The sequence below is a fragment of the Rana temporaria genome, chromosome 8, assembly GCF_905171775.1.
Source record: "Rana temporaria chromosome 8, aRanTem1.1, whole genome shotgun sequence".
NCBI lineage: Eukaryota > Metazoa > Chordata > Amphibia > Anura > Ranidae > Rana > Rana temporaria.
The window spans coordinates 52,532,010-52,556,663 of NC_053496.1; the positions used below are offsets into that span (position 1 = coordinate 52,532,010).

Consider the following 24,654-nt stretch of genomic DNA (forward strand, 5'->3'; position numbering starts at 1 on the left):
GGAGAGGGAGGCGGGGGTCACCAAACAGGGTCCCATGCGGCAACCAGGGGGCACACATATGTGGATGGACCTTGAATACAAGGAGATGAGTGATGCGTGAAGGGGGCCCCGGGAACAGGAGCCCAGCTGGAACATGTGCTGCGAGCACATGTTAACTCAGTGGGAAATATCGATGGTGGTAACAATATGTGAGGGAGAGAGACCGCATTGGATCCCAAGGTGCGTTAGGGTAATGAGGCCAACCAGTGAGACTGTGGACTGGGTAGAGCCACAGCGATCCCGAGGTCCGGCATCCAAAGTGTTTGGTGACCCCCGCCTCCCTCTCCTGCGGAGTCTTTTTAGACATGCTTCTGATAAATCGGCTTTTGCCGCAAAACTAGTCAAGATGATTGTCGTGACCCTCAACCCACTAATTTTCCCACCTCCGGGATTATTATATCGGTGTTGTATATGGTCGTCACTATTTTAATCCTGTACTCCTTTGTTGTTGTCCTGTCTTATTGATGCTGTATTCAAAAAATTATTTTGTATTTTATATTTTCATCTGTACACTTGACATTTAATTTCACCAGTACTGCAATAGTCCAATCGCGCCCCCCCTCTCTTTCGGCTCTTTGGTTTGGGGACCTTAGACTCAATCACACATTAGGACTAGTTTACACTTGTTTCAAAACAAGGCTTCAGACAGGCTTTGTTAAAGCTCTCTGAACGCCAGTCAAAGCCCCTGTCAGGAAATAAAATGGTTAGCTTACAGTCCTGTTTACACCTTGCTTTGGCTTTGCTTCAAAAATATACCCCATGCCGCTTTAGTTGTGCTTCAAAGCGTCTTCAAAGCCTCCATAGAAGTCTATGGCAAAGCTTATCGAAGCTCCACCGAAGCCTCATAGAAAGCCACTGAAGCACCAAACAAAAGCAAGGTGTAAACAGGACTGTAAGCTAACCATTTTATTTAGTGACAGGAGCTTTGACTGGCATTCAGAGAGCTTTAGCAAAGCCTGTTGCAAGCCATGTTTTAATGGTGTCACTTTAGTGGTGCTTTAAAGTGCCTTCAAAGCCTCCATAGAAGTCTGGGGCAAAGCTTGCTTAAAGTACCTGGAGCTTTTGAGAGGCTTTAATTTAGCTTTAGCTTCGCTTTGGACGTATTGCAGGTATAAGATATCAACACACACATGGGGCATCTGCTGAGCTTCATTAAAGCTTTAAAAAAAGCACCACCTAAGCATCATGGAAGCACCACTGAAGCATGACCGAAGCATCAAAAACACATCAAAATAGCTTGTTGAAGCGGTGGGGGCTTACAGTGTGTTCCAGTGGAAGCAAGAGTAAGTAAGCCCTTAGGGAACTTTTTTCATCCCCCAATAGGCACTACAAGGGCCATAGCAGTCAACTGGAGTGCATGAAAATGCACAACACATGTGAAAATTTTCCTACAATCAAAAGCTACACATCCCCTTACATCAAGCTAGCAGTAAACATAGGCAATTCAATCAACTTACAGGCAAGTTAGTGAAAACTTGAAATGTGCTTCGTAAAAAATTAATCAGATCCATTAGGTACCCGCTGGCCCTTCCATCTGGCTCGGCCATTGTCCAGTCATAGTCTGCGAGTTGGATGAATTCGTCAATTTTTTGGTTGAGTTTGGTGTAGATTTCCTCTTCAGCTGCATGCCTTGCATCCTGAACAGAACAGTGCACAGGTTACACAGTGTTATCCATTACAATAAATCAAAACTGGATACCGCATGAAACTCCAGTGCTTCTCCTACATGACAAATAGAAATTTGCTTTTAAATTTAGATCTACCGTCTTGCAGCTCATTAGTAATATATTGAAGATAATCAATCAAAGTGTCATGGTTATAGCAGTAACTCACTTACCGCTGACTTGCCAGTCCATCCTTTACTAGTGAACAAAACGCCCAAATTAGCAAGCCTGCTATAGATCATTTTTAAAAGCTTGTTAATCAGTAATGAAATGTCCTCAATAAGGGAGCCCCGTGGGTATAGAAAACACATTTTCTGTGTGCAGGTACAAACTTTTAATAAATGTCAGATGAAAGTTATAGAAAGCAACATTCTGTTCCCTATATTACAATGTGAAATATTAAAGCTGTATAGGAATTCTAAAATGAAAGAATTTCTGTAAGAAGGGCTAAACTCAACAGATCTCAGTGTGGAAGTGATTAACGTGTATGTCTGTAAATTTCTGCAATACAAGCATGGTTTCCCATGTTTTATCTCCTATAAACTGCTACAACCATGGAAGAATATGTGTTGATCTAACTGAAATCGAGTACGATCTGAGCCTGTTGTTTGACCTGACAATGCAGCCTGCACTGCACTGAAATTTCCACTAGTATTGTCAGCCCTCCCCGATGGACTACAGAACTCCACCTATCCTCCACCCCTCTCTGTCCCTCTCCATATGCATATAATAGGATTGAGTTACAAAAGGCAAATATGATGTGCACTTAGCAAAGAAAATTGCACTTGAACTTACCCTTAGCTTAGGCCAGAAGTGTGCCCAACCAGTGGCCCGGGTACCACATGTGGCCCGCAGAGCCTTCTGATGTGGCCCGCGACCTACTGCTCTGGGATAGCAGGTTGGCAAGCCCAGATTTTGGGTTGCCAACACGCCATCCCAAAGCATCAGTGTTATGAATGAAGCCGGCGGTAGAGAAAGCACGGCTGCGGAGGCAGCAGAGCCGCATATGCAAATGCTTCCTGTATAGTGCCGGCTCCTGTCACAAGCAGAGTGATACCAAATGTACTCCACCTGGGACATTAAGCCTGTTATTAAAGGTAACTTTTAATTACTAAATTCAGTGTATATATGGGCATATCTGTTCTGCAGTGGTTACTGGGCTGCTTCCAAACTGATCCACAGGTGCCGCGCAGTGCACCTTCGGGTTACCTGCACTGAGTCATAGACTTCTGTTATTACCTGCAGGTTTGGTGCGCTTTCAGAAAGTGCACCACACCTGCAGGATATAATAGAAGTCTATGGAAAAGTGCAGCTAACCCACAGGAAAGCCACAGGAGAACTGCGCTGCATTCGCGTTGCAGGTAAACTGCAGCACATCCGTGTGACAGTAGCCATAGGCCCCTTTCACATGGTCGGTCCAACCCAATCAGACCCTCCACTCATCTATATGGAGGGGCAGATGTAAATGGACTTGTGTTTATTTGCACCCACCCACCTCCAATCTGATCCAAAAAAAAAAAAAAACCAGAAGGGGATCCTTCCCCTTCCATCTGTTTGGATCGGATTGGAGGGCCCATAGAGTAAAGTGGGCTGTGTCCATGTGCATTCTGCATATGCAGAGCGGACATGGCTCTGTCATCCATCCGCTTAGCTTATTGTGGCCTTCGACCAGTTACCAAGCCGTTAAAGTGGCTCTCGCTCTTCAAAAGGTTGGGCACCCCTGGCTTAGGCAATAAGATGATGCTCTGCTGGCTACCATCATCCAATCATGTGCAAGCAAAAATACTGTCCTTGCATGTGATTGGGTTTTCTTTGCTAAGTAAGCACATCCACAAAGGGAAATAGGTATGCTGCGCTGCATAAACAAAGTGTACAATATTGTAATACTGTAGAAATAAATGATGTTCACAATCTAATAACACCTGTGCAATAACATATCAATGGTGACAATGATAGATTATAGATGAATCAGTGACAAAAGTGTAATCAAACAATAGTCCATCAAGATTCAAATTCCCATGTGGTTCCACGGTAAATTAAAAAGATGTGCCAAAAGGAGTAGTCCCAGGAAACCGTGTCTGATAGCAAGATAGATGGAAAACCTCCACCTCTTAATAACTATCTGCTTACCGACTCCATTGATCTCTAATGCAGTGTTTCTCAACTCCAGTCCTCGGGGCACACCAACAGGTCATGTTTTCAGGCTTTCCATTATTGTGCACAGGTGATTTTATCAGTTTCACTGCCTTAGTAATTACCACAGCAGTTTGATCTGAGGGAAATCCTGAAAACATGACCTGTTGGTGCGCCCCGAGGACTGGAGTTGAGAAACACTGCTCTAATGAGATCACATGCGCATGTGGCTAAACAGCCCTGCAGTTTCCCAAAGCTTGTTTGTGTGTACTCTCCACCTTTAAATTCTCAGATAGGTCTCCAGCAAGTCTCCCCGCAATAGATGGCTAAAAAGAAAAGAAGGATGCCAACATAGAGTAGTAACGTACATAAAATCGATTTATTAAAAAACAGGTTGCACTCACATTTGAGTAGAATAAAAGTAGCGTGTATAAAGTTGTAGCCGGCCGGCTCTCTCTATCCGCCCATCTTTCCGGATGGCAGCGAGTTGTACAGTGGTGACGTCAGCACGCCGCTTCTCCCAATTGAGGAGCTGACGTCACCACTGTACACCTTGCTGCCATCCGGATAGAGAGAGCCGGCCGGCTACAACTTTATACACGCTACTTTTATTCTACTCAAATGTGAGTGCAACCTGTTTTTTTAATAAATCGATTTTATGTACGTTACTACTCTATGTTGGCATCCTTCTTTTCTTTTTGGCCATCTATTGCGGGGAGACTTGCTGGAGACCTATCTGAGAATTTAAAGGTGGAGAGTACACACAAACAAGCTTTGGGAAACTGCAGGGCTGTTTAGCCAAATGCGCATGTGATCTCATTAGAGATCAATGGAGTCGAACTCTTATCGAGCATGCGCGGGACAGGTAAGCATACAGACGACCGGTTTTCTTGTCAGGAAACACTCTGCTGGGAAACCTGCGAGAAAATAGAGAGCAGGTTCTCTATTTTCCCGACGGGATTTTCGGCTGTTTTCCTGACGGGAAAACTGCTAAGGAGCATACACACGGCCAGGATTCCCGGCCAAATGCTCTCCTGGCAGTTTTCCTGCCGGGAAAACCGGTCGTATATACGAGGCTTCATGCTACTTTGCAGTCCCAAATCATGGGACAAGTCGTACAAGTGTGAAAGGGGCCTAAGTTAGCATTCCCTTGAAAAGAGCAGTCCAAGCTTTCGCAAATCAACCCCAATCTCCTTCTATTTGTAAAAGCAAATTGGATGTACTGTTCTCTTCCTAAATCTGCAATGTTTTATAATCCGTAAAGAATGTAAACGGGTTTCTAAAGCAGGTGCGGTGTTGGCTATCTCCACCTTGAAGAAAGCTATGACATATCAGGCCAAATCATCAGTCACTGGGGCTATGAGTGACCCACCCAGCTCAGGACTTTACCACACTAATAAATATTACTGAAAGGGGAAAATCCCTTTAAAGTGTACAAAGGTTGCCTATTTAGTGAGCATTATGGAACGGCAATTACTTGTGTTACTAGAGCTGGTTGTGTCACCTTTGAAGAAAATAACAATTAAACTCACCTTGAAAGTGGACAGGCCATAAAGTCTTGTGGTGTGAACAGTCTCAGGGGAAATATTTGTAATATTGGTAATAAAATCCTCCAGGTATTTACAGGCTTGCTCCAGGTGTGTGGTGTTTATGATGATCTGCACAAGCTACAAAGCAGGAAAAAAACAACTGATAATAGGAATGTTCCACCTGATTTTATTCTACAGTTACTGTCCTTCCTATAGTGCTGTAATTACTGTATTACAGGATTCAGCCATACTTCATATAGCCCAGAGCTGTGCTCCGAGAACTATACAGGGAGGAACACCCAAACCTTAAGGGTAGGCAAGTTTATGGAAGTATAGTAAATGATTTTAGTACAAACGTAATGACATGATGAAGACCCTGAGCCATGTGACGTGAGTGTCTTATTAAGCGTTTTTCAAACAAAATCATCAAGACCTGTAATTATGCCTCTTATACACCAATCAGCCATAGCATTATGATGACCAACCTAATATTGATTAGCAGTGGCGTCACTAGGGTAGGTGTCACCCGGTGCGGTAAAACATGGTGTCACCCCCCCCTCTGTCTAAGCTGCCCAGCAGGCAGCACACGGGCACGGGGCGCACCCGAAAACCAGCCCCTGTAAATGATAGTATAGGGCAGTATAGTGGCAGGTTAGGGTAGTATAGAGTGGTATAGTGGCAGGTTGGTGTAGTGGAGTGGTATAGGACAGGTTAAGGTGGTATAGGGCATGTTGGGGTGATATAGGGTAGTTTGGGGTGGTATAGGGCAAGTTAGGGTTGCATAGGGCAGGTTGGGGTGGTATAGTGCAAGTTAGGGTGGCATAGGGCAAGTTGGGATGGCATGGGAAATGTTGGGGTGGTACAGGGCAAGTTAGGGTGGCATTGGGCAGGTTGAAGTGGTATAGGGCAAGTTATGGTGGCATAGGGCAGATTGGGGTGGTACAGGGCAAGTTAGGGTGGCACAGGGCAAGTTGGGGTGGCATGGGAAAGTTTGGGTGGTACAGGGCAGGCTGGGGTGGTATAGGGCAGGCTGTGGTGGCACAGGGCAGGCTGGGTGGTACAGGGCAGGCTGGGGTGATACAGGGCAGGCTGGGGTGATACAGGGCAGGCTGGGGTGATACAGGGCAGGCTGGGGTGGTACAGGGCAGGCTGGGGTGGTACAGGGCAGGCTGGGGTGGTACAGGGCAGGCTGGGTGATATAGGGCAGGCTGGGGTGGTACAGGGCAGGCTGGGGTGGCACAGAGCAGGCTGGGATTGCACAGGGCAGGCTGGGATTGCACAGGGCAGGCTGGGATTGCACAGGGCAGGCTGGGCATGTCAGCTAAAAAACAAAAAAAAAACGGTATGGTGTCACCCCTCTAGTGGGGGTCACCCGGTGCGGACCGCACCCCCCTAGCAACGCCTCTGTTGAGTAGGTCCCCCTTTTGCCACCAAAACAACCCTGCCTCGTTCTGCCATAGACACCACTAGACTTCTGAAGGTATGCTGTAGTATCTGGCCCCAAGCTGGCAGTATTAGGGCCAGTTCACACCAGATGCAGTTCTGTGCAGTTTTTTTCTGCACTGAAAATGCATGGCAGGAACAAAGATTGTCTCTGGACAGCCGCACTCTGAACAAATTGTAGCCTTTTATTGAAAGAAGGACAGCACTACAAGTCACAGCAAAATAAAACCTGACCGCTGACGCGTTTCGCACTGAAACTAGTGCTTAGTCATACTTAGGGCACACTTAACCCCTTAGCGCCACCTAGTGGTTAACCCCTTTACTGCCATTGTCATTTGCACAGTAATCAGTGCATTTTTATAGCACTTTTTGCTGTGAAAATGACAATGGTCCCAAAAACGTGTCAAAAGTGTCCGCCATAATATCGCAGTTATAACGAAAAAATCGCTCAACGCCGCCATTAGTAGTAAAAAAAATATATATATATTAATAAAAATGCCATAAAACGCTATAAATTTCACGCAAACCAATCGATAAACGCTTATTGCGATTTTTTTTAACAAAAATAGGTAGAAGAATACGTATCGGCCTAAACTGAGAAATTTTTTTTTTTTTTATATATATTTTTGGGGGATATTTATTATAGCAAAAAGTAAAAAATATTGCATTTTTTTCAAAATTGTCGCTCTATTTTTGTTTATAGCGCAAAAAATAAAAACCGCAGAGGTGATCAAATACCACCAAAAGAAAGCTCTATTTGTGGAAAAAAAAGGACGCCAATTTTGTTTGGGAGCCACGTCGCACGACCGCACAATTGTCGGACGCAGTGCCGAATCGCAAAAAGGGTCAAGGTCCTTAACCGACGGCCCTGGCCATGGGCCATTTCCCATCCTGATGATCTAACTGCTAGTCCTTCACCAATTACAGCAGAGGCTTGAGGATGTTGACAAGTGGGGACAACAACAAGTCAGGTTGGAGGTTTACAGTAGCTTTAGTGAGCCTGTCATTATAACTGGAACCAGCAGAGCAGAAGATCACAGGTTGTGAATTACAGTTAGGCCCCTTGCACACTGGGGCGTTTTTCATGCGGTACAGCGCTAAAAATAGCGCTGCTATACCGCATGAAAAATCATGCCCTGTAGTGTTCAATGTGAAAGCCCGAAGGCTTTCACATTGAAGCGGTGCGCTAGCAGGAGCGCACCAAAAGTCCTGCTAGCCGCATCTTTACCGCGGTATAGGAGCGGTGTGTGTTCACCGCTCCTATACCGCGCCTTCCCATTGAAATCAATGGGAAAGCGCGGTAATACCGCGGTATTAACCCTTTTTCGGCCGCTAGCGGGGGTTAAAACCTCACCGCTAGCGCCCGAATATCGCGGTAAATACGACGGTATAGCCGCGCTACAAATAGCGCGGCTATACCGTCACCGCGGCTGCACGCCTCAATGTGAAAGCAGCCTTACTATTAACGCTCATCAGAACATTTATTTTTAAAAAGTAGCTACCCTGGTTCCCCAAATATAAGACCTACCCTGAAAATAAGACCTAGCATTATTTTCCAGGAGGGCTGCAATATAAGCCCTACCCCGAAAATAAGCCCTAGTTAAAAATGCTTGTAAAATCCTATAATCCACTCTATTACAGTAGTTTATAATGTACAATGTGTGAGTTTATGTAATATAATTGCAGGGAAGAGAGCTCTGGCGGGTAACAGAAGTGCAGAGCGGCACTATAACAAATGTATTTGGCACAATTATATTACAGAAACACACACATCGTACATTATATAATACTGTAATAGAGTGGATTATAAGATTTTTTCAATCATTTTAACTCACACTGGGGATTCCTGACAGGCAGGGAGGGAGAGGGGGAGAGAAGACAACTACATTACATGGTAAGACCTACCCCGAAAATAAGCCCTACTTTGTCTTTTGTTGGCATAATTAAAATAAGACCCGGGCTTATTTTCGGGGAAACACGGTAGTGACTGAAGAGGACCGAGAGGAGTTAAAGTTTTCTATGTTCCTGGAGTTTGCTTTAACAGGTATTTTAAAACATCCTTGTTTCCTTGGCGAAGGTTCAGAAGTGTGAAATGATGGGCAGATCTGGCCTAGACCAGTCAATATGTCCAAGGATGGCGTAGTATGGCTCCATGCCCAAAGGGCACAAGTTTATTCTGCGAGCTTAGAAATGTTGCGGCAGGTACTTACCTCAGTCAGACCTATATGAGGCTTTTTGATAAGGTTTTGCAATCCGCTGTTTAAGGTTCTTGTGAGAAGTAGGTTGGTAGATTTCCTAAGCATATCATCAATTTCTGTCGAGCTGGAAAAAGGTCAGGAAAACATATGTATTAAACAGCACGGAACACCTAGAATACATCCTAAAATATGAATGAGATAAAATGTCCACAGAATGTGCTTTGTCTGCGGCTGCCGGTAACCCCGTCATTTCTGGGTTTCTTTCCACTGCAGGCGCCACCAGTAACAAACCTTTGACTTCTGCTCTCTGACACCTCCTCAACTGGGAATTATTACAAGCCCACAATATGACTGTGTCTTTGTCTGTGGACTTATCTCTGAATCCATCAAACAGCAGAAAACTAAACTAGCTTTCTGCTTTGCAAATGCGCAAGAGAAAAATCTAAAAATAATCCTATTTAGATTAGCTTCTGTCTGTCTTATCCTGAAACAAGCCCCAAATCTGTCCAGTCAAAAAAAAATAAAAAATAGTTGAGATTATTTACATGTGATGGAAATTATATTTTGAAGTATAGCTGTCATCAACACACAGCAGCAGCCACAGAACAAGTCATCTGTCCAATGAAGACTGAAGTTGGCCCGGATTCACAAAGCACTTACGCCGACGTATCTCCAGATACGCCACGTAAGTGTAAATATGCGCCGTCGTATCTATGCGCCGTGCCCACAAACTAAGATACGCCTAAAAACAGGCTTCATCCGACCGACGTAACTTGTCTACGCCAGCGTAGAGTGGGCGCATATTTACGCTGGGCGCATTTGCCGCTCCCATGGATTTTCTATGCACATATGCAAATGAGGGAGACACGCCGATTCACGAACGTACTTGCGCCTGGCGCATAATATACGCGGTTTCCGTAAGTCGTACGTCCGGCGTAAAGTTATTCCCCATATATGAGGCGCAACCCATGCAAAGGTATGGACCAGGGAACACAAGCCGTCGTATTTTACGTTGTTTACGTTGTACGTGAATATGGCTGGGCGTAGGTTACGTTCACGCCGTAGGCAGTGATCCGTCGTATCTTAGGCAGTTGTTCCGACGTGATTCTGAGCATGCGCACTGGGATGCGTCCACGGGACGGCGCATGCGCCATTCATTATACGTAACTGGCTGAGACTCAGCCCATCATTTGCATGGCTCACGCCCACTTCCACAAACGCCGGCTTACGCCTAGGAAACCCAGCATAGATTTGGCAGCACTGGCTTTGTGAATCCAGTGCTTGCCTCTATGCGCTGCGTCGGCGGAGCGTAAAGAAGATACGCTACGGCGGCATAAATATGCGCCGCTGTTTGTGAATCCAGGCCATAGTGATTATTTATTCCCATACATAGATAATATATATATATATATATATATATATATATATATATATATATATATATATATATATATATATATATATTATCTATGTCAAACCAAAAAAAAAAAGGTTCTACACTTTTAACCTCTTACTGACCACATATGCGACGGCACAAAAAGTGGGGCGCTACACATATGCATTCACGGTGGCATGACGTTGTCTGCTAAAAGCTGTGATACCAGCTCTCAGTTAAGACTTCTGATTGGAAATCAGTATGACATGCTCCCGATTAAGTGACCACCGTGAGAGCCAATCACATAGTCACATGATGCCGTGCTTAAGGGGTTACATATAACATTGATAATAATAATAAAAAAAATAAGGAAAGCACTAAAACATTACATAAATGGTCATTATTCATAGGAGCAGTGTAAAGAGCACTAGTCATGGACAGTGGTCATTAACCACTGACAGGAGGACTGTTCAGATGAGGCAGAAGGATCCTGGAGGCTGCTTGGAGAAACTAGTGCCATAGAAGCATACAGGATGCACTAGGAGTCACTAGATGATACAGGATGCTCGGAGGTGCACTGGAGTCACAGGGCACATAGAGATGAACTGGGGTCAACAGAAGACACAGGATATTCTGAGGTGCACTGGAGTCACATGACATATAGGGGCAACACTGGGGTCAATAGAGGTTACAGGATACTCTGAGGTGCACTGGGGTCACACGGCATATAGGAGCAACACTGGGGTCAATAGAAGACACAGGATACTCTGAGGCCGGGTACTAACGAGCAAACATGTACGATGAAACCGGTCCGTCGGACCGTTTTCACCGTACATGTCTGCCAGAGGGCTTCTGTACGATGGCTGTACTAACCATCGTACAGAAGTCCGCGCGTAAACAATACGCGGGGCGTGTCCACGTCGTCGCCACGACAATGACGCGGCGACGTGGGCGGGCCTGCCATTTAAAGGCTTCCACGCATGCGTCGAAGTCATTCGACGCATGCGAGGGACGGCGGGCGCTCGGACATGTACGGTAGGTCTGTACTGACGACCGTACATGTCCGAGCGGGCAGGATTCCAGCGGACGGTTTTAAAACACGTCCAGGAATATTTGTCTGCTGGGAAAAGGCCCGGCGGGCAAATGTTTGCTGGAATTCGGCCCGCTCGCGCCTACACACGACCAAACATGTATGCTGAAACTGGTCCGCGGACCAGTTTCAGCATACATGTTTGGTCGTGTGTACGGGGCCTGAGGTGCACTGGAGTCACACAGCACATACAGGCACAATGGGGTCCAATAGAGAACATAGGATACCCTGAGGTGCACTAGAGTCACGTGCCACATAGGGGCACACTGGGGTCAGACACAGGCTAGTGTGAGGTGCACTAGAGTCACGTGCCACATAGGGGCACACTGGGGTCAGACACAGGCTAGTGTGAGGTGCACTAGAGTCACATGCCATATAGAGGCACACTGGGGTCAGACACAGGATACTCTGAGGTGCACTGGAGTCACATGGCATATAGGGGACTGGGGTCAACAGACGACACAGGATACTCTGAGGTGCAATGGGGTTACATGGCACATAGGGGTACACTGGGGTCAATAGAAGACACAGGATACTCTAAGGTGCACTGGAGTCACACAGCACATAGGGGTCACACTGGGCTCAACAGAGGTCACAGGATACTCTGAGGTGCACTGGGGTCACATAGGGGGACACTGGGGTCAACAGAAGACTCAGGGAACTCAGAGGTGCACTGGAGCCACAAGGCAAATAGGGACACACTGGGGTCAACAGATGACACATCATTGGGCATAATTATCACACTAGAAACCATGGTGTACACAGAGGCTAGCACAAAGGACTGGAGAAGAACAGGGATATAGGTATGGCCAGAAGCAGGGAAGGTTTGGACGGGAACCTGATTTTGGCAGGTACTCTGGGTTTCCACTTTCCATTGCCCTGTGTACCCGCAGCAGCCAGAGGGAGAGGGAAGGCAGCAGCGCCCTGGGGGGAAGGGGGGACAAGGGGGGACTCGAGCATACAGGGGGGAATCAGATGTGGGCAGCACACAGAAGGGGATCGGTGTGGTGGGGGGACAATTACAGAGCAATGCACAGTGTCTGTGTCTCTCCTTCTAGCAACTGAAAGCCGTCGGCAGGGAGAGGGAGAGAAGCCATCTTTCAGCTGCTGGAGGTTAGGACACAGACACTGTGCATCATTCTATAATTGTCCTCCCGTCCCACCGCACCAATCTCCCTGCTATACGTTTTTAATTTATCCAGGCACTAGTAGAATCACCCATTGATATAGGCACCTAATCCCAAATAGAAATGTTGAATTTTGGGAGAAAGAAAAAGAGGGATATTTTACGGTGCAATGGGTAAAGCAGTTAATGATGAGAAAGAACGTGTCTAAAAAAAAATACAAAATCATTTTATTAAATACAAAATATGTATAAAAACATGATCCAATCAAAGATATAATTCATGGTGGTCATTAATGAATACAATTGCCGTTTTAGAGCACACAGAGATCGCATATTCCCAACATGTTTCGCTATTTTCGCTTCTTCAGGGGAAAGCAAAATCCGTTCAGAAGTATTTATAACCACAGACACCTCAGCGGCGGGCGCTTGGTGACTCCCATAGACATGAAAGGATATTCAGACCCTCAGTTGGATCAACGCAAAGTTCCAGAGGCGGTCACAAATAGAAACTATACGAGCCCAGAAAGCAAAGTGGGGATGTGTGTTAGAGGGATTAGAAACAGGACGCCAACATGGCGTCAATGAATCATCCTCTGAATCTTCAATATTTCGTTTGTCTGGATGTGAACTGTATGTTCCCGGCAGCTCACAGCTCCCTGTGTGCCATGGATGTGCATCAGCCAGAGGAGCAAAAAACAGTGAGGAAGGATCCTTTTATGTGTTGGAATGAGTTATGTAAATACCTTCTTTTTTAAAAAGGCTTTACTGTGCTTGGTCCCATGTAAAAATGATCACTAAAGTTGCTCATACATGGTCCAGTTTTTTTTCATTTAACCAGCCGGCTGAATGATAAAAAACTGACCTGATCCCCCCTCTCTGAATCCCCCCTCCCTGTTGTGTCTTTGTATTCTGACAGTGGGGAGCCTATTGACTGCAGCGCTGATGGAACTGAAATTTTCCAGGAGTGCCGTTCCAGAGAAGTCAATCGATAGATCAACTTCTTATGAACGGAATTGCCCATACATGAATCGAAATCCGGGCCGGCTTTATTGAACTATTAAACACACTGATTCCGTCTTTGTTTTATTTGATTTGACACCAGATCACATCACAACAGTGTGACGCTGAGTTGTTGTGGGCACACGTCAGATAATTAGCGCGGTGACACTTTATAATTGCTGTAGTGACCCATTTCTTCACCTCTTGCAAACTGTTTGTCTAATTTTGACAAGCAGTTAGTCGGTGTATATTCTATCTGTGTTTTGTCAGTAAATATTTACAGGTTAGGTCAAAAGGTTACTCGTTACTATGTGTAAATTGTACTCGGGATCAATTAAGGATGTGTGAAGCTCCGCTCATTTACATTCATTAACAGATAAGAAATGAGAGATAAGCTGGAAGGTGGCTTCTGGCTGCTGTGTTTTCAAGCTGAGCTCTCCAATGTTATTCTATCAGATTGAAAGCAGGCCAGGTAGAGAAAGACAATTACAGAGAATGCGTATCACAATAGAACAGGTTAAGCTGCTCAGACTAAACAAACAGCTCATTTGGTCAGTGCTTATATACAGTGTAAAGGACACAGATAATGAGCATTATACGAGATGCTGGATGGATACTTTCATTCTCTTTGCTCGGATGCTACTTTAGTTGGTACATTTTACAGATGGCATTTAAAAGGGTCAACCTTCATTAAGCAGGCATTTTATTATAGGGTAGATACCAGCGGCATGATCCATCTACTGACTTTTTATATCTCCCAAGGTTTCAAGCAGCGAGATCTCTGCACAGAGGGTCCCAGCTTCCCTTACATCAGCATCTGGTAAATGTAGGTACTAAACTAGGCTGACCCTTTAACCTTTCACTCCCACGTGCCAGCTCACATCTCTGATAACGGAGCCTAGTTTTCCCATTTCCAAACCCAAATGTTAAAATGGTACTAGGATTGAAAAAAATATATATTTATAGAACAGTTTTTTGGTGAAAAATACTTTATATGTTGTGGATACTTTAACGGATCACTAAAGAGAATTTTTTTTTTTCAACCCCTTCAATACAGGGCTTTTATACCCACTTCCATGCCAGGCCTATACTGGCACTCCTCTCCTACATGTACAAATCATCATTCTTTTTAGGGTTGTCCCGATACCACTTTTTTAGGACTGAGTACAAGTACTGATACTTTTTTCAAGTACTCGCCGATACCGAATACCGATACTTTTTTTTTAATGTGTCCCCAAATGCAGCCATGTCCCCCCACAGATGCAGCCATGTCCCCCCCACAAATGCAGCCATGTCCCCCCCACAAATGCAGCCATGCCCCCCCACAAATGCAGCCATGTCCCCCCCACAGATGCAGCCATGTCCCCCCCACAGATGCAGCCATGTCCCCCCACAGATGCAGCCATGTCCCCCCACAGATGCAGCCATGTCCCCCCATATCCAGCCATGTCCCCCCACATCCAGCCATGTCCCCCCCATATCCAGCCATGTCCCCCCATATGCAACCATGTCCCCCCCATATCCAGCCATGTCCCCCCCATATCCAGCCATGTCCCCCCCATATGCAGCCATGTCCCCCCCATATGCCGCCATGTCCCCCGCCCAATTATCGGATCTGGCATCGGGGGTATTTGCGGGAGTACAAGTACTCCCGCAAATACTCGGAATCGGTCCCGATACCGATACTAGTATCGGTATCGGGACAACCCTAATTCTTTTGCTAGAAAATTACGCAGAACCCCCAAACATTATATATGTTTTTTTAGCAGACACCCTAGGGAATAAAACGACGGTCATTGCAACGTTTTATCTTGCACGGTATTTGCGCAATCATTTTTCAAACGCCTTTTTTTTGGGGAAAAAAAATGGTTTCATGAATTAAAAAAATAACAAAACAGTAAAGTTAGCCCAATTTTTTTGTAAAATATGAAAGATTATGTTACACCGAGTAAATAGATACCTAACATGTCACGCTTTAAAATTGCGCACACTCATGGAATGGCGTCAAACTTTAGTACTTAAAAATCTCCATAGGCAACGCTTTGAACATTTTTACAGGTTAACAGCTTAGATTTACAGATGAGATCTAGTGAGAGAATTGTTGCTGGCACTCTAACGCACGCAGCGATACCTCACATATGTGGTTTAAACGGCGTTTACATATGTGGGCGGGACTTACGTGTGCGTTCGCTTCTGCACGCAAGCTACCGGGGACAGGAGCGTTTTAATTTTTTTATATCATTTTTTTATTTTATTTTTTTTACTTATTCATTTATTTTTTTACACTTTTTTATTTTTTTTATCACTTTTATTCCTATTACAAGGAATGTAAACATCCCTTGTAATAGGAAATGTGTGCGACAGGTCCTCTTTATGGAGAGAAGCGGGGTCAATAAGACCCCGCATTTCTCTTCTCCAGGCTGGAAATCATGAGATTGTGAAAAAAATTCACTGATCTCATGCTTGGTATCTCTTACGGCACTAACGAATGATATCTGAATGATGCCTCTAGCTGCATCCATCATTCAGATATCGCTGCACAAAGCCCAGGACGTCATATGACGTCCATCCAGGATGGGAGATCCCATCTGTGGACGTCAAATGACTATGGGCCAGTAGTGAAGTGGTTAAATAACAAACATGTTATACTTACCTTCACTGTGCAGCTCGTTTTGCACAGAGTGGCCCCGAACCTGGTCTTCTGGGGTCCCTTGGCAGCTGTTTCAGCTCCCCCCACAAGAACTTTCCACCTTCATGGGAGCTCTCTTGCATGGTGGAAAGTTCTTGCGGGCGTGCTCCTGTGATACAGCCGGCGGCTACAGCCGCTTACTATATGACTCTGCCCCGCCCCCCGGCGTGCGGCGTCATTGTATATGATTGACAGCAGCGCGAGACAATGGCTGCCCTGCTTTCAATCAACCAATGAATGAGTCGAGAAGCCTGAGCGTTTACGGAGCGGGACTTTTGAAGGGTCAGGTGAGTAAATGGGGGCTCGGGGGGCCACTAATGCTGAGATTTTTTTTCACCTTAATGCATAGAATGTACCCTAATTCTTGCTGCTATGATGGTATTTTAGATGGTACATTTTCAAAAAGTGCAATTAAAGGGCCACCCTACCAGTGTTGCCAACCAAACCGGTTTGATATTTACTGACACAACACCCAAAATGTACTGGCACAACCAAGTTTTTACTGGCATTTAAAAAAGTTACAAAATGACAGTATTTAGGCTACAAACAAATACAATGTGCAATTAGCAATGTGATTTAAGATAGATAATAAGGCAAAAAACATATTTCTTATTTTATTTTCGATATAGTAAGTAGCTCAGGACAGGACTCAGAGCTTTCTTTTGGTGGTATTTGATCACCTCTGCGGTTTTTATTTTTTGCGCTATAAACAACAATAGAGCGAAAATTTTGGAAAAAAAAGCAATATTTTGTACTTTTTGCTATAATAAATATCTCCAATTAAAAAAAAAAAAAGCAAATATTTTCTCAGTTTAGGCTGATATGTATTCTTCTACATAAGATTTGGCAAAAAAAAATAAAAAATCGCAATAAGCGTATATTGAGTGGTTTAAGCAAAAAGTATAGGCCCAGATTCACAAAGCACTTACGTCGACGTATCTATACGCCGCGTAAGTGTATATATGCGCCGTCTTATCTATGCGCTGTGCCCATAAACTGAGATACGCCTGAAAATAGGCTTCATCCGACCGACGTAACTTTCCTACGCCGTGGTATCGTGGGCGCATATTTACACTGGCCGCAAGTGGCGCTCCCATTGATTTCTTATTCAAATATGGAAATGAGGGAGATACATCGATTCACGAACGTACTTGCGCCCGTTTGCATTTGCGTAAGTCGTACGTCCAGCGTAAAGTTATTCCCCATATATGAGGCGCAACTCATGCTAAGGTATGGACCAGGGAACACTGCCGTCGTATTTTACATCGTAGGCAGTACGTGAATAGGGCTGGGCGTAGGTAACGTAACGTTGTAGGCAGTGATCGGTCGAATCTTAGGGAGTAGTTCCGACGTGATTCTGAGCATGCGCACTGCAATGCGTCCACAGGAAGGCGCATGCGCCATTCGTTATTTGTATCTTTATGGCGCTCGGCCCATCATTTGCATGGGGTCAAGCCTTATTTTCATTGCTCACGCCCACTTCCACTTACGACAACTTACGCTTTCAAAACCCAGCGTAGATTCGGAAGCAAGTGGGAGCAAGTGCTTTGTGAATACTGTGCTTGCCTCTCTGCGCTGCGTTGGCGTAGCGTATATTCGATACGCTACGCCGGCATAAATATGCGCCGATGTATGTGAATCCGGGCCATAGTGTCTACAAAATAGGGGGTAGTTTTATGGCATTTTTTTATTATTATTTTTTGTTTTACTAGTAATGGCGGCGATCTACGATTTTTAATCAGGACTGCGATATTATGGCAGACAGATTTGACACATTTTTGGGACCATTGACAATTTTACAGTGATCAGTGCTATAAAAATGCATTGATTACTGTAAAAATGTCACTGGCAGGGAAGGGGTTAACACTAAGGGACGATCAAGGGGTTAATTATGTTCCCTCTCTGTGTTCTAACTGAAAGGGGGATGGGACTTACTAGGGGAAATGACAGATCGCTGTTCATACTTTGTATGAACACAAGATCAGTCATTTCTCCCTTGAAAGAACCGGGATCTGACGGGCCGAATTGGGTCTGACCGTGTCTACGCAAGACAAGCTTGGCCGGAATTCCGTCGGGAAAACCATCTGATTGTTTGTACGTGGCATAAGAGTGAATATTTAAAAAACTGAACAGAAAAAGTAACTTATATCCTTCCTAGTGTAATCAAGTTCCCACCATCACTGTATAGTTGAACTACAAAAATGCAGGTTGATAACAACATTCATAGGTAAATTGAGCACACTGATTTAAAAAGCAATGTTTTTTCCTACAGTTGTTCTTTCATTTTCCAAAATTGATGAAATCATTTAATTTCTATTGTAGCCTTAAAGTGAATTTATGAGGCAAAATAAATAGGCAAATGAATAAGGCGAAGAGCAACACGGAATGCGGTAAATTATATCAACCCTTTCAGGCCTTCTGATAGCAGTTAACGCTGAGGCTTTATTAGAGCACTATCATATGTAATATATCACATGTCTATGACTGCCAACCCGCTGTCAGTGATCATTTGTAAATGGGAATAACTTTGCCATTCATGATTTTAGAATACAAGCATGCTTACCTTCGATGAAGTGATTCAGAAAATTTAAGGCTTGCATAAATAAACTCTTTGACTTGCATATATATCTGTGGTACTGACTGAGACATTGGGAGCTTCTTTGGAAAGGATACCTAAAAAAAAAAAAAACATGTTGTTAGCCCTGTGCAGGCATATATAATTGTTAAAAAAATCAGCTACAGGTGCATCTCATTAGACCCCTTTCACACTGAGCCACCCTAGGCATCGGCGGTAAAACGCCACTATTTTTAGCTGCGCTTTACCGCCGTTTTTGTAGCGCTTTTCAGTCGATAGCGGGTGCTTTTGGCCGAAAACAGCAGCGCTTTTCCAGCGGTTCGGCGGCGCTGTCCATTGATTTCAATGGGCAGGGGCGCTTTAGGAGCGGTGAGTTCACCACTCCTAATGCGCTCAAAAGAAGCTGCCGGAAGAACTTTTTCTGACGCCCTGCCAGCACACCGCTCCTCGGGCATTCATGCTGGAGTATATGGAGCCGCTGTTCCAGGACGCTTTGCAGGCGCTATTTTTATCGCTATAGCACCTGCAAACCCCTCAAGTGTGAAAGGGGTCTAAAATTAAAATATCATCAAAAAGAACATTTATGTAATTAATTCAATTCAAAAAGTGAAACTCCCATATCTTATATAGATGCGTTACACACAAGTGACTTGGCACCTGCCCACACTGCCAAAAGTACCAATACCTGGTTAATGATCATGGTATCACTGTGCTTGATTTGATTGGCCAGCAAACTCGCCTGACCTAAACCCCAAAGAGAATCTGTAGGGAATTGTCAAGAGGAAGTGGGAGCAAATTACTGGATTACACAGGTATCTGCATATTTTTGCTCAAACAGCAGCTCTTCGTCCTTTTTTCAGCAGCACTCCACATCTTTTAGTTGAAAAATGTCTGAATTATGATTCTGCCCCAAAAACGCAAAAAAACACAAACAAACTCAAAAACGGCTTAGGTGTGAATGTATACTTAGGAAAAAAACAACAGCCATCAGCGGGGCAAACATTAGAGATACCTTATCTATGCCTAGCTAATTCCCCAATTAAGGTTTTGCCCACACTTCAGTTTAACATAGCTCCCAACACACCTATGTAAGCATTGCTCACCTTTTCACCTTCAGGATCTTGAAAAGGAAATTTGCTGACTACAGCTCTGTACTCTTCTTCATTAGCTACTGGAATTGGGCTGTAGTTGTCGGCCTCGAAAATGTCCCTATGTGCAGAAAAATAAAATGCCATTGCGTGAGTAAAGTCTTTGTAATATTGGCCATGCTCACAACCATTGTGCCTCCATGGTACGTTGAAGAAAGCATATGTAAAAGAGAAAAGCAGTGTCTCCTTATATTATAATGAGCTAAGCAAACTGTTTTTAATTCAAGGTGCCTGTAAAAGACTTATGCCGCGTACACGCGATCAGAAATTCCGACAAGAGAACCGTGGATTTTCTCATGTATCGGTCAGCCAGAGGAATCACAGCTCTGGGGATTAATAGACACTAGATATCAGCAGGCCCGCGGGCCCACAGACCCCCCCCCCCCACAATACAGACCCCCCTACAATACAGACTCCCCCCCCCCCCACAATACAGACCCCCCTTTAGACCCATAATGTACCTCAAAAAGAGAGTATCTCCCCCTGGATGGGATTTTGAAGGCCAAACAAAGTGTTGAGGTAAAAAAATAGATCTTTAATGGGAATTAGTACATATACTGGCACTTGATGATAATGCACACAGCAAGCACCCACGGTGCATGCAAAAACAACAAATATACAAATACAAATACAATAACAATAAAGCAGTACGTGTGCCACAGACAAATGGCAAATAGACAAAGAAGCACTCCCCTAGTGAATGATGTGTGTATGTGTGGGGCATACACACATCATTCACTAGGGGAGTGCTTCTTTGTCTATTTGCCATTTGTCTGTGGCACACGTACTGTTTTATTGTTATTGTTTTTGTATTCATATATTTGTTGTTTTTACATGTACCGTGGGTGCTTGCTGTGTGCATTATTTTCAAGTGCCAGTATATGTACTTATTCCCATTAAAGATCTATTTTTTACCTCAACACTTTGTTTGGCCTTCAAAATCCCATCCAGGGGGAGATACTCTCTTTTTCTTATAAGTTGCCAAGGGATGTGGCCAATACAAATGTTATTGAACCAGTGCGTACCTCTTCCTTTTTTTCCATAATGTACCTTAAATCAGCGCGGGACTGCATGTCGGGCCCCCTCCCCCTGTTTAGACATAAAGGAGGAGGGGGAGGCGGCTTCACTCTGCTCGGCTGTGTGAGACAGACGAGCCGAGACTGATCAGAGCCGCAGCCACCGTGCCAGAGAGAAGGGGATCGTTGCGGGTCCCGGCACCCTGGTGTGCCAACAGGTGTCACTCAAGTGCGGCTCCGAGGCTCGCACGCACCCCAACCCCCACTGCACAGCGCCACTACAGGTCTCAAAGCCATAGTGCCGCTGCCGTCCTGCCCACTGTCTCCGGTTCAGTCGCGGAGGGGGGGCACCGGCCTGAAACCACCCCAGTGTGTGGCACCCGGCGGCGGCCTGCCCCCACTTAGAACACCACTGGCGGAACATCAGAGGCAGGTGTTCGAACACTGGCCCTGCCTTTTAGAACCTGTGGCCGACTCTGCATGTCCCAGACATGCAGCCCAGTGGCCCCCGGCCCACCGGGCAAACACCCGGCCTGCCCTATGGCCAGTCCGGGCCTGGATATCAGACATACCCAAAGGTGTGTTGGATGCAGAAGATTCCTAGCAGCAGTAGCTTTTCAACAGAGTGAAGATTCTTAATGCAAAGATGACAACAGTGTCACTGTAAAATTATATAATGTTTGGGGATCAAAGTAATTTTCTAGCTCAGGTATTTATCCATCTATGTTTATGAATGGTATTGGTAGATCTTCTGCATAGATTGTGTTTTCAGAACCAATAGATACCTGAACATCCCAGCCCATTTTTTCAGTAGAGTTTCATTATACTTGTCTCTGACTTCATATAAAAGATCGAACAACCGACTTACAGGAAATCCATATCCCTGAAAAAGAGAGTACAAAGTCAACATGTGAGTTATGTCTGCCCTCTAAAAACATAAAATCTTATCAGTATACAATATAAGTGAAACTCCTGGTGCAAATTAAGTGAAACGAACCACAGTCATACCACCCCTCCATCACACCTTACACGTGGTTTGAGCTTTGTTTGCTTTGGGACTCAAAAGCAATCAAAACACCAATCATTCTAATTAATTAGAGGGAAAAAAGTGATGAGAGTAGGAAAAAACCAATAACACGGTCTGAAAAAGATCATGTGCGTCGTTGCAGCATTATGCAGAGAACACACCACAGGACATTAGAGGCTCCACAACACACTTTGTATGTTATAAATATAGAGGCCCGGATTCACAAAGCACTTGCGCCAACGTATGTCAAGATACGCCGCGTAAGTGCAAATGTGCGCTGTCGTATCTGTGCGCTGGACCCATAAACAAAGATACGCCTAAAAACAGGCTTCATCCCGCCGACGTAACTTGCCTACGCCGGCGTAGCGTGGGCGCATATTTAGGCTGGACGCATGTGGTGCTCCCATTGATTTTCTATTCAAAAATGCAAATAAGGGAAATACGGCGATTCACGAACGTACGTGCGCCCGACGCAGGCTACATGATGTGCGCATAAGTTGTACATCCGGCGTAAAATTAAGCCCCATAAAGGAGGTGTAACCCAGCAGCAGACATACAAAGGTCTGCACCAGGGAACACAAACCGGCGTATATTTACGGAGTTTACGTTGGACGTGTGTGTGGCTGGGCGTAGGTTACGTTCACGCCGTAGGCAGTGATCCAGCGTATTTTAGGCAGTTGTTCCGACGTGGTTATGAGCATGCGCAGAGGGATGCGTCCTCGTCTCGGCGCATGCGCAGTTGACGATACGTATCTGTCTGGCGCTCAGCCCATCATTTGCATGGGGTCACGCCTCATTTGCATGGCTCAAGCCCACTACCACCTACGCCGACTTACGCCTTCGAAACCCAGCGCAGTTTTGGCAGCACTGGCTTTGAGAATTCCATGCTTGCCTCTCTGCGCTGCGTCGGCGTAGCGTATATTGTTTGCGCTATGGCGTTGTAATGTGCGCCCGCTGTCTGTGAATCTGGGCCATAATACATAGAATGCAGGCACAGTGTGGAATATTTCCAGCTGGCTGTATAGAGAAGGGACATTGCAGATCTTTATAAATAGGCTCCATCAAGTTCATAGGGGCCAGATTCACGAAAATTTGCGGCCGTGTAACGTAACCCGTTTACGTTACACCGCCGCAAGTTTTCAGTGTAAGTGCCTGATCCTCAAAGCACTTTCCTGGAAACTTGCGGCGGTGTAACGTAAAAAGTCGTCCGGCGCAAGCCTGCCCAATTCAAATGGGGCGGGTACCATTTAAATTAGGCGCGCTCCCGCGCCGGACGTTCTGCGCATGCTCCGTTCGCAATTTTCCCGACATGCTTTGCGCGAACTTACGGCAGCCCAACGTGTTTGTGAATCGCGACGTGCGTAATGTACTTACGCCGGGAAAAAAAAAATTCAAAAGCGACGCGGGAACAACGGGCATACTTTAACATGGTGGAGTCATTTTACACCATGTTAAAGCACACCTAACTTTGCGACGGGAAAAAAAGACTTGCGTCGACGTAACGACGGGAAAAACCTTTGTGGATCACCGTAACTGCTAATTTGCATACCCGACGCTGGAATACGATGCAAACTCCCCCCAGCGGCGGCCGAGGTACTGCATCCTAAGATCCGACGGTGTAAATCAATTACACCTGTCGGATCTTAGGGCTATCTATGCGGAACTGACAGGAGATACGCCGTCGTATCTCCTCTGTGAATCTGGCCCATAGTGCCCAACTGGCTACAAAGGAGGGACTAGGAAAAACTTTAATAATTATTATGTCGTCCACTCCTCTTGCTAAGCATGTCATATAACTATAGGTTTAAACCAAGAAAAAAAAGATCTGCTTCCATGATACAACAGGAGATTCCACTTTTCTACAATATAAACTGTGCTGTCATTCAGCATAATGTACTAAAGAAGCTGCCGGCAACATGTGGCTTATCATCCATTGGCATAAAGAATTCAGGGGAAGACTCCTAACAAATTAAATGATTTAGTGCACCTCATGCCATTTGCAAATTGTTATTACCAAATAGGACGAAAGAAGAAAAAGCACTGCATCATGGAAGTACAGGAGTTCTTATTTTTTAGACACAGACCTACTCATTTAAAGGACTACTAAAGTCACATTGAGTATTGATAAAAAAACATTAAATCATTGACTCAAAAGGCAGAATTATCCATGTGCACATAACCAACTCCCCCACTTGATACGCCTTTCCTCCAAAGGGAGTACGAGACCGGGTAGACTCACGAGTGGAGGGATCTCCCGTTTACGTACGGACAATATCTGACTCCTTCCGGGGCCACAGGGAGAAGCCGGACCACGGGAGGGAAAGGGAGGGGAGGGAGGGGGGAGTGGGAGAGAAAGGGGGGGGGGTTTCTGCCTAACCCCACCCCTTGTCTCCCTTTTTCTTTTTTTCTTTCTTTCTCTCTTTCTGCTGTAACAGACCTGTACATTAAGATGACGAAAATAATTCTGACATCGTACAATGTGAAAGGTCTGAATTTACCAGAAAAACGTAGCAAGTTATATTTGGAATCCAGGAGACTTGGATCACATATTATTTTTGTTCAAGAGACACACTTGAAAAAAAAAAAAAAAGTTGGGAAATCAT

At 45.1% G+C, this 24,654-nt stretch overlaps 1 protein-coding gene across 6 annotated transcripts in view; it reads right to left on the bottom strand.

Annotated features, from left to right (window-relative positions):
- Positions 1–24,654, bottom strand: part of EXOC6 (exocyst complex component 6) — a 369,989-nt gene that overhangs the window by 170,926 nt on the left and 174,409 nt on the right. For all 6 annotated transcript variants that reach the window (XM_040361791.1, XM_040361789.1, XM_040361790.1 and 3 more), the window contains exons 13-18: positions 21,810–21,907; positions 19,964–20,069; positions 18,849–18,958; positions 9,019–9,130; positions 5,369–5,503; positions 1,497–1,676 (exon numbers count right to left, since the gene is read on the bottom strand). In XM_040361791.1, coding sequence (XP_040217725.1) covers positions 1,497–1,676; positions 5,369–5,503; positions 9,019–9,130; positions 18,849–18,958; positions 19,964–20,069; positions 21,810–21,907 — 741 coding nt within the window. The remainder of the gene's footprint in view (positions 1–1,496; positions 1,677–5,368; positions 5,504–9,018; positions 9,131–18,848; positions 18,959–19,963; positions 20,070–21,809; positions 21,908–24,654) is intronic.